This window comes from Oncorhynchus keta, chromosome 24 (genome assembly GCF_023373465.1).
Source record: "Oncorhynchus keta strain PuntledgeMale-10-30-2019 chromosome 24, Oket_V2, whole genome shotgun sequence".
Taxonomy (NCBI): Eukaryota; Metazoa; Chordata; class Actinopteri; order Salmoniformes; family Salmonidae; genus Oncorhynchus; species Oncorhynchus keta.
The window spans coordinates 13,472,449-13,483,831 of record NC_068444.1 but is presented as its reverse complement, the minus strand read 5'-3'; the positions used below and the strand labels follow the sequence as shown (position 1 = coordinate 13,483,831).

At 42.1% G+C, this 11,383-nt stretch overlaps 1 protein-coding gene across 1 annotated transcript in view; it reads left to right on the top strand.

Annotated features, from left to right (window-relative positions):
- The first annotated feature begins 1,615 nt into the window (after positions 1-1,615).
- Positions 1,616-11,383, top strand: part of LOC127911380 (uncharacterized) — a 25,469-nt gene continuing 15,701 nt past the window's right edge. Inside the window, exon 1 of the mRNA XM_052477747.1 lies at positions 1,616-1,644. Within this exon, the coding sequence (XP_052333707.1) occupies positions 1,616-1,644 (29 nt within the window). The remainder of the gene's footprint in view (positions 1,645-11,383) is intronic.

The following is an 11,383-nucleotide window of genomic DNA, read 5'->3' as shown; positions in this document are numbered from 1 at the left end:
TTGCCCCACTGTATATGTGTGTGTGTATATGTGTGTATATGCATATGTGTGTGTATATATATATATATATATATGTGTATATATATGCACACATTTAATGAGATGCTGCACTATTTGCATATTTTACGACAATTCTTCAGAAATAAAAATAATACAAAAGAGTATTAGATTTGAATCTATATTCAACTACTTAATGTTGGGCCTTTCAGTTAGCAGTTCCAATCCCAGAGTTGACTAAAGCAAAAATATGTTGTTGTGCCTTTGAACAAGGCACTTATCTCTAATTGCTCCAGTTAGTCTGGATAAGAGTGTCTGCTAAATAACAAACATGTTGATGCTATGTTATTGAGTTAAAACTCAGCAAGTCAGATCTGGAGGCTTAGCTTAGTAGGGGTGTGGCTTTCAGGAAGCCACCCGTGAGAGTACACCATGTCCTGTTCAGGCAATGCCAACCATAAATTATCTGACTTTTGCAGTCCTGCAACAGGTAACTGTCATTGACTCTTGTTTTAGCCCATGTTCTCACTCAAAGGCATATATAAGGCATCGTATAAGCGGTTGCTAACCGAACATAGTATGCTTGTATTACACACGTCGTCTGATCTGAAATCCAACAGCTGCGGCATTGGACTGATTCATGTAAATGCTAGAAGATTGATATTATTATAACTCCTCTCAAATCAACATGGACATTCTGGTCATTTCTGAAATTTGGTTAAATAATTAAATGCCGGATGTGTCTCTGACTGGTTATAATGTTCTTAGATCCGACAGAGTTGGCAGAGGTAGAGGTGTCACCATATTTACAAAGGACAACTTAAATGTTTTTGTTTCTCTCACTACCTCTGTTGCTAAGTAATCTGAATGTATTGTCCTAAATGTGGGACTTGGTAATAATGCCCAACTTACTGTAGTGGGAATTTATCGTCCTCCCTCTGCCTTAACATGTGCTCTTAGCCGATTTTCTGACTTGTATCAAACTATACTAAATCTGAATTATTAATTTTGGGTGATCTTAATTTGGATTGGTTGATGCCAGCTTATTTAAGGCTGAAAGATATATGCGTTGAGTTAGATCTAACTCAGCTGATAACTGAACTTTAAACATGCTGAAAAATATACTCTTTAAGATATTATTTAGACCAGTGCCCCTCATAAGTATACAGCCAATGTAATGTTTGCTAATGAGTTCAGTGACCATTGTACCATTGTCTGCATAAGAGATGCAAAGCTACCTAAATCTTAACCTCCTATTATTACAAAGATAAATTATAGGTATTTTATGAGCAACAACTCTTGTCTGACCTGGGATTGAGTGAATGGGGGGGGTTGTGTCAGATAACTCTGACTTGGATCAAGTCCTAAATGGTTTTGCTTCTTTGCTCAACTCTATTGCAGATAAGCATGCACTGTTCAATAAACTAAGGGTAAAGCTGTAGAGCTAATCCCTGGTTCACACATGAACTATCAGAAACTTCAGGAGATACATTTGTCTTGGGCTAAGGCTGACTGATTCTACGTCTGACTGGTAGTCCTTCAGATGCTTGAGGAAACAAATGTCTCTCCATGGTTGGAAAAGCAAAGTAGACTTACTTCTTGAACTGTGTATCTGAGAATGGTGAGAATCCAGCGGCCCTCTGGAAGGTAAGTCAAATCTCTGAAATAAAACTCCACGCCCTCATTAACCCAGCAGGTTATGACAGCCTCTGGTCCCATAACAGATAAGATGGAAATTTGTGGTGCTTTTAATAACCACTTTGCCTCAGCAGGCCACCTATTTGATAGAAGAGCTTCTAAAAACTGTGATCCCAGTAGAGGGAGTCCTTGACTCACCTCGAGCCAGGTTGCAGAGAACAATACCTTCCTTCCCAAATCCGTTTTCCTTTGACCCATTTGATGTCTATGATCTACTAAGTGCCTTATTGTAGATCGATGTAAAACAATTCACTGGGGCTGACTCACTTGATCCCCTTTTTGCTTCAGATTCTCTCCCACTTATTTTTTTTATTAGACAATTGTTTCTGGGGTTATCCCTAAGATGTGGAAAACGGCACAAGTCCTCCCCCGACACAAAGGAGGCAATCCTTCTGACTACTGTCCAATTTCTAAGCTATCTTGCCTTGCCATAGTTTTAGAGTTCCCGGGCCAATTCTCAGCTTATAACTTTAAAAAAAAATTCTCATTCTATTCTTAATGAGCACCAATCTGGTGTTAGACCTGGACATAGCATTGTTTCAGCAGCTACACTGGTCTTTGATGATGTGCTATGTTGTTTAGCCCATAAAAGTGATTGTGCTGCCTTATTTTGTTTGACCTGTCGAAGGACTTTGATACAGTTGACCGTTTCTTACTTGTTCAAAGGTTATCTGTACAGCACTTTGAGATATCAGCTGATGTACGAAGGGCTATATAAATAAATGTGATTTTATTTTATTTATCTGAAATAGGCCTCGATCAGGCATCTTTGCAACTGGTTCAAGAACTATTTAACAGACAGGACACAATATGTTCTTTCTGACGGTATCTAATGTAGTTTCCTCAATATTACGAAAGGTGTGCCGCAGGGGTCGATTCTGGGCCCTGTTCTCTTCACTATTTATATAAATAATATTGGTCCATCTGTTAACACCTGTTAACAATGCAGATGATACAGTTATTTACTCCTGTGCCCCCTCAGCAGGCCATATATGACCTTCAACATGGTTTTGACTCAATTCCCAAATCGCTTACTGAACTTAAACCAGTGCTAAATGCTAATAAAACCAAATTCATGTTGTTCTCTAGGTCTCGTAATATTGCCCCTGAGGACCTGTGTATTTGCATATTAAATGGAGCCCAAATTGAGCAAGTTCCCCGTTATAAGTACTTTGATATTTGGATTGACGATAATCTCTCTTTTAAAAGACACATTGGAAAAACTGACAAAAAAGAAGATCATTATTATTGGTTTCTTTTATAGAAATAAATACTGCATCACTTTGGAAAGTAGATGGCAGATTGTTCATAGATGGCAGATTGTTCATAGATGGCAGATTGTTCATAGATGGCAGATTGTTCATAGATGGCAGATTGTTCATAGATGGCAGATTGTTCATAGATGGCAGATTGTTCATAGATGGCAGATTGTTCATAGATGGCAGATTGTTCATAGATGGCAGATTGTTCATAGATGGCAGATTATGGTGATAGATATGCATGTAGCAGCTTCTGTTTTAAAACCTCTGTTTGAAACCCAGCCAATCACTCAGCAATGTGTTTTTATCACTGCATTTTGTGTAGTTCTGTTGGTTGGGAATCTCTGACTACCAGAAGGGCTACTCATTGGCTACTCTTTATATAGAAAGCTGTTCATCAAAGACTACCTCAGCTCACATATAAATTGGAGATCCAGCCATTTTTAGACCCTCTCCCTGGACTGACTGGTTATGGAGGTCTGTGGGTCTCCACTGAGCTGAGGAACATGCTTTTAGTTGTTATGCCTGCCCCCAGCTTGTGGAATAGCCTTCAAGGCCACCTTGAAGATGGTTTCCATTGGACAGTTTAGATACATTTTGAGGGATAATATGTGATAGTTGTGTTTGTTTTGATTAATCTTATTTATTGTTTATTATTATTTATTGTATTGTGTTGATGTTACTATTTTGCTTTATGTTGCATTGAATTCAAATCAAATCAAATGAAACTTTACTTGTCACATGCACCGAATACAACATGTGTAGACCTTACCGTGAAATGCTTACTTACAAGCCTTTAACTAACAGTGCTGAACAAGAAGGAGTTGAATCAAATATTTACTAAATAAACTAAATAAACTAAATTAAAAATAATAAAAAGTAACACAATACAATAACGAGGCTATATACAGGGGGTACCGGTACCGAGTCAATGTGCGGGGGTACAGCTGAGTCAAGGTCATTTGTACATGTAGGTGGGGGTGACGTGACTATACATACTGTCGATGATAACAGCAAGTAGCAGCAGTGCAAAACAATAATGGAGGAGGGTGTCAATGTAAATTGTGTGATCATGTTCACAGGGCTCCCTTGAGAATGAGGCATTGGTCTCAAAGGTGACCCCCGTGTCTAAATATAGTGTATGAACATACAGTGCCTTCGGAAAGTATTCCGACCCCTTGACTTTTTCAACGTTACAGCCTTATTCGACAACTGATTAAATCTAAACAATTCTTCAGCAATCTACACACAATATCCCATATAGACACAATGAAAATATATTTTATGACATTTTTGGCAAAATTACCAAATTTGAAAAACCTAAATAACACAAGTATTCAGACCGTTTGCTAAGAGACTTGAAATTGAGCTCAGGTACATCCTGTTTCCATTGAACATCCGTGAGATGATTCTATAACTTGATTGGAGTCCACCTGTTGACAATTCCTTATTGGACATGATTTGGAAAGGCACATATATATACATATATAAGATATACATATATAAAATCCCACAGTTGACAATGCATGTCAGAGCAAAAACCAAGCCATGAGGTAAAGTCGGAAGTTTAAATACACTTAGTTTCGTGTCATTAAAACTTGTTTTTAAACTACTCCACAAATCTCTTTGTTAACAAACTATAGTTTTGGCAAGTCGGTTAGGACATCTACTTTGTGCACGACATAAGTCATTTTTCCAACAAATGTTTACAGACAGATTATTTCACTTACAATTCACCGTACCACAATTCCAGTGGGTCAGAAGTTTACATACACTATGTTGACTGTGCCTTTAAACAGCTTGGAAAATTCCAGAAAATTATGTCATGGCTTTAGAAGCTTCTGACAGACTAATTGACATAATTTGAGTCAATTTGAGGTGTACCTGTGGATGTATTTCAAGGCCTACCTTCAAACTCAGTGCCTCTTTGCTTGACATCATGGGAAAATCAAAAGAAATCAACCAAAAACTCAGATTAGGTTTTTTAGACATCCACAAGTCTGGTTCATCCTTGGGAGCAATTTTCAAATGCCTGAAGGTACCACATTCATCTGTACAGACAATAGTACGCAAGTATAAACAACATGGGACCACGCAGCCGTCATACCGCTCAGGAAGGAGACGCGTTCTGTCTCCTAGAGATGAACGTATTCTGGGGTGAATGTTCAAATCAATCCCAGAACAGCAAAGGACCTTGTGCAGATGCTGGAAGAAACAGCTACAACAATATCTATATCCACAGTAAAACGAGTCCTATATTGACATAACATGAAAGGCCGCTCAGCAAGGAAGAAGCCACTGCTCCAAAACTGCCAGAAAATATTGTACTTTTTGGAAAAATGCCCTCTGGTCTGAAGAAACAAAAATAGAACTGTTTGGCCATAATGACCATCGTTATGTTTGGAGGGAAAAGGGGGATGCTTGCAAGCCGAAGAACACCATCCCAACCATGAAGCACAGGGGTGGCAGCATCGTGTTGTGGGGGTGAATTGCTGCAGGAGAGACTGGTGCACTTCACAAAATAGATGGCATCACGAGGAAAGAAAATTATGTAGATTTAATGAAGCAACATCTCAAGACATCAGTCAGGAAGTTAAATCTTGGTCGCAAATGGGTCTTCCAAATGGACAATGACCCCAAGCATACTTCCAAAGTTGTGGAAAAATGGCTTAATGACAACAAAGTCAAGGTATTGGAGTGGCCATCACAAAGCCCTGACCTCAATCCCATAGAACATTTGTGGGGAGAACTTAAAAAGCGTGTGCGAGCTAGGAGGCCTACAAACCTGACCCATTTACACCAGTTCTGTCAGGAGCAATGGGCCAAAATCCACCCAACTTATTGTGGGAAGCTTGTGGAAGGATTCCTGAAACGTTTGACCCAAGTTAAACAATTTAAAGGCAATGCTACCAAATACTAATTGAGTGTACATAAACATCTGAGCCACTGGGAATGTGATGAATGGAATAAGAGCTGAAATAAATCATTCTCTTTACTATTATTCTGACATTTCACATTCTTAAAATAAAGTGGTGATCCTAACTGACCTAAGACAGGGAATTTTTACTAGGATTAAATGTCAGGAATTGTGAAAAACTGAGTTTAAATGTAGTTGGCTGAGGTGTATGTCAACTTCCGACTTCATCTGTAGAAGGAATAGTCCGCAGAGCTCCAAGACAGGATTGTGTCGAGGCACAGATCTGGGGAAGGGTACCAAAACATTTCTGCAGCATTGAAGAACCTCAAGAACACAGTGGCATCCATCATTCTGAAATTGAAGAAATTTGGAACCACCAAGACTCTTCCTAGAGCTGGCCGTCTGGCCAAGCTGATCAATCGGGGGGATGGGCCTTGGTCAGGGAGGTGACCAAGAACGCAATGGTCACTCTGACAAAGCCCTCGAGTTCCTCTGTGGAGATAGGAGAACCTTCCAGAAGGACAACCATCTCTGCATTACTTCACCAATAAGGCCTTTATGGTAGAGTGCCCAGACAGAAGCTCCTCCTCAGTAAAAGGAACATGACAGGCCGCTTGGAGTTTTCCAAAAGGCACCTAAACAAGATTCTCTGGTCTGATGAAACCAAGATTGAACTCTTTGGCCTGCATGCCAAGCGTCACGTATGGAGGAAACCTGGCACTATCCCTACGGCGAAGCTTGGTGGTGGCAGCATCATGCAGTGGGGATGTTTTTCAGTGGCAGGGACTGGGAGACTAGTCAGGATCGAGGGAAAGATGAATGGAGAAAAATATAGAAAGATCCTTGATGAAAACCTGCTCCAGAGCGCTCAGGACCTCAAACTGGGCAAAGGTTGACCTTCCAACAGGACACCGACCCTAAACACACAGCCAAGACAACGCAGGATTGGTTTCAGGATAAATGTTTGAATGTCCTTGAGTGGCCCAGCCAGAGCCTGGACTTCAACCCAATCGAACATCTCTGGAGAGACCTGATAAAAGCTGTGCCGCAATGCTCCCCATCCAACCTGACAGAGCTTGAGAAGATCAGCAGAGAAGAATGGGAGAAAATCCCCAAATACAGGTGTGCCAAGCTTGTATCTACGTAGCTTCATACCCAAGAAGTATACTCAAGTCTGTAATCTCTGCCAAAGGTGCTTCAACAAAGTACTGAGAAAAGGGTCTGAATACTTTAGTAAATGTGATATTTGTTTTTATATACATTTGCAAAAATGTCTAAACCCGTTTTTGCTTTGTCATTATAGGGTATTGTGTGTAGATTGAAGAGTAAAAACAACGATTGAATCCATTTTGGGTTGTAACGTAAGAAAATGTGGAAGACGTCAAGGGGTCTGAACACTTTCCGATGGCTCTGTCTACAATGTTCTGTTGAATTGATATCAGGTCGAACACTGACATTTTTGGAGCTTTAATTAAAAGCCTATGCAAATCCCAAAGTGCTATTCCCAATGGAATAGTAGCTACTTTGTAGCAATATGTAAATAATAATTTTAACAATACTCAAGGAAATAATAACATTGCAGAGTACAAACTTAACATTATCAACATGCATTACATTTAAAAAAAAGACCTAGCTGCTTGGTCAATCCAGAACAAAAGGGAATCAAAACCCAATTAACAGTTAAATTAACCCCTTGTTTGGGTAATCTAAACAACTCCAACATGTTGAGTTATTCACACAATTTGTCACATTATGCTGGCTTGCAGATTGATGTTTAGTTCCTATTGAAATCCAGCCAGAGTGGGGATATCAAATCAAATCAAATTGTATTAGTCACATGCAACGAATACAAGAACCTTACAGTGAAATGCTTACTTACGAGCCTCTAACCAACAATGCAGTTAAACAAATAAAATATGAATAAGGAATAAAAGTAACAAGTAATTAAAGAGCAGCAGTCAAATAAAAATTGAGAGACCATATACAGGGGGTACCGCTACAGAGTCAATGTGGAGGCTATATACAGGGGGTACCGCTACAGAGTCAATGTGGAGGCTATATACAGGGGGTACCGCTACAGAGTCAATGTGGAGGCTATATACAGGGGGTACCGGTACAGAGTCAATGTGGAGACTATATACAGGGGGTACCGCTACAGAGTCAATGTGGAGGCTATATACAGGGGTACCGCTACAGAGTCAATGTGGAGGCTATATACAGGGGGTACCAGTACAGAGTCAATGTGGAGACTATATACAGGGGTACCGCTACAGAGTCAATGTGGAGGCTATATACAGGGGTACCGCTACAGAGTCAATGTGGAGGCTATATACAGGGGGTACCGCTACAGAGTCAATGTGGAGGCTATATACAGGGGTACCGCTACAGAGTCAATGTGGAGGCTATATACAGGGGGTACCGCTACAGAGTCAATGTGGAGGCTATATACAGGGGGTACCGGTACAGAGTCAATGTGGAGACTATATACAGGGGGTACCGGTACAGAGTCAATGTGGAGGCTATATACAGGGGTACCGCTACAGAGTCAATGTGGAGGCTATATACAGGGGTACCGGTACAGAGTCAATGTGGAGGCTATATACAGGGGTACCGGTACAGAGTCAATGTGGAGGCTATATACAGGGGTACCGGTACAGAGTCAATGTGGAGGCTATATACAGGGGTACCGGTACAGAGTCAATGTGGAGGCTATATACAGGGGTACCGCTACAGAGTCAATGTGGAGGCTATATACAGGGGGTACCGGTACAGAGTCAATGTGGAGGCTATATACAGGGGTACCGGTACAGTGTCAATGTGGAGGCTATATACAGGGGTACCGGTACAGAGTCAATGTGGAGGCTATATACAGGGGTACCGGTACAGTGTCAATGTGGAGGCTATATACAGGGGGTACCGGTACAGAGTCAATGTGGAGGCTATATACAGGGGTACCGGTACAGTGTCAATGTGGAGGCTATATACAGGGGGTACCGGTACAGAGTCAATGTGGAGGCTATATACAGGGGTACCGGTACAGAGTCAATGTGGAGACTATATACAGGGGTACCGGTACAGAGTCAATGTGGAGGCTATATACAGGGGTACCGGTACAGAGTCAATGTGGAGGCTATATACAGGGGGTACCGGTACAGAGTCAATGTGGAGACTATATACAGGGGTACCGGTACAGAGTCAATGTGGAGACTATATACAGGGGGTACCGGTACAGAGTCAATGTGGAGGCTATATACAGGGGTACCGGTACAGAGTCAATGTGGAGGCTATATACAGGGGTACCGGTACAGAGTCAATGTGGAGACTATATACAGGGGGTACCGGTACAGAGTCAATGTGGAGGCTATATACAGGGGGTACCGGTACAGAGTCAATGTGGAGGCTATATACAGGGGTACCGGTACAGAGTCAATGTGGAGGCTATATACAGGGGTACCGGTACAGAGTCAATGTGGAGGCTATATACAGGGGTACCGGTACAGAGTCAATGTGGAGGCTATATACAGGGGTACCGGTACAGAGTCAATGTGGAGGCTATATACAGGGGTACCGGTACAGAGTCAATGTGGAGGCTATATACAGGGGGTACCGGTACAGAGTCAATGTGGAGGCTATATACAGGGGGTACCGGTACAGAGTCAATGTGGAGGCTATATACAGGGGTACCGGTACAGAGTCAATGTGGAGGCTATATACAGGGGTACCGGTACAGAGTCAATGTGGAGACTATATACAGGGGGTACCGGTACAGAGTCAATGTGGAGGCTATATACAGGGGTACCGGTACAGAGTCAATGTGGAGGCTATATACAGGGGGTACCGGTACAGAGTCAATGTGGAGGCTATATACAGGGGGTACCGGTACAGAGTCAATGAGGAGGCTATATACAGGGGGTACCGGTACAGAGTCAATGTGGAGGCTATATACAGGGCGTACCGGTGCAGAGTCAATGTGCGGGGGCACTGGTTAGTCCAGGTAATTGAGGTAATATGTACAATATGTAAGTAGAGTTATTAAAGAGACTATGTATAGATGATAACAACAGAGAGTAGCAGCGGTGTAAAAGAGGGGGCAATGCCAATAGTCTGGGTAGACATTTGATTAGATGTTCAGGAGTCTTATGACTTGGGGGTAGAAGCTGTTGAGAGGCCTCTTGGACCTGGACTTGGCGCCCCTGTACCGCTTGCCATATTGTAGCAGAGAGAACAATCTATGACTAGGGTGGCTGGAGACTTTGACAATTTTTAGGGGCTTCCTCTGACACCTCCTGGTTTAGAGGTCCTAGATGGCAGGAAGCTTGGCCCTAGTCATGTACTGGGCCATACGCACTACCCACTGTAGTGCCTTGCGGTCGGAGGCAGAGCAGCTGCCATACCAGGCAGTGATGCAACCATGCTCTCGATGTTGCAGCTGTAGAACCTTTTGAGGATCTCAGGACCCATGCCAAATCTTTTTAGTTTCCTGAGGGGGAATAGGTTTTGTCGTACCCTCTTCACGACTGTCTTGGTGTGCTTGGACCATGTTAGTTTGTTGGTGATGTGGACACCAATGAACTTGAATCTCTCAACCTGCTCCACTACAGCCCTGTCGATGGGGGCGTGTTCGGTCCTCCTTTTTCTGTAGTCCACAATTATCTCCTTTGTGTTGATCACGTTGAAGGAAAGGTTGTTGTCCTTGCACCACACGGTCAGGTCTCTGACCTCCTCCCTATAGGCTGTGTGGCTGTTGTCGGTGATCAGGCCTACCACTGTTGTGTAATCGGCAAACTTAATGATGGTGTTGGAGTTGTGCCTGGCCGCGCAGTCACAAGTGAACAGGGAGTACAGTGTTGAGGATCAGCGTGGCAGATGTGTTGTTACTCACCCTTACCACTTGGGGACAGGAAGTCCAGGACCCAGCTGTAGACGCAGTTGTTCATACATACATACATACATTCATAAATAATTACATTTTAATAACATAGTTGCTCAGAATCTCACTTGGTGAGGTCTGCAGAACTTAAAATTGATGAATACAACAACCATGTCTCTGTCGCTAAGAAAAATAGTCTTGGGTGGTAACTCTACAATTCACTCGAAATGCAAGGCATTCTGGGAAATAAGGCTTTACACCAAGCAGTGTGTTAATTTAACACTTTCCAGGGTCACATTTTCAGTGTTAATTTAACACTAGTATTCACACTGGTAAATTTGCTGTGTAGGAAAGTGTTCTTTATCGCACCATACATGTTCCATATAGAACCTTATGAGCATGGTTCTTTAATAGAACCTTCAAAGAAAGGGTTTATATTTAGCATCATAAAATGATCTGTTATGGTTACAAGCCAAAGAACCCTTATCTGGTACAATATAGAACCTTTTGTTTTTAGTGTATAGGTAACCGCACAAGACTCGCTGGTCACCATCCCAACCCCCGTCCCACCATCCCAACCCCATCCCACCATCCCCCTCCATGCCAGTGACATCCGCACTGTCAAAACATAACAACAGGCTG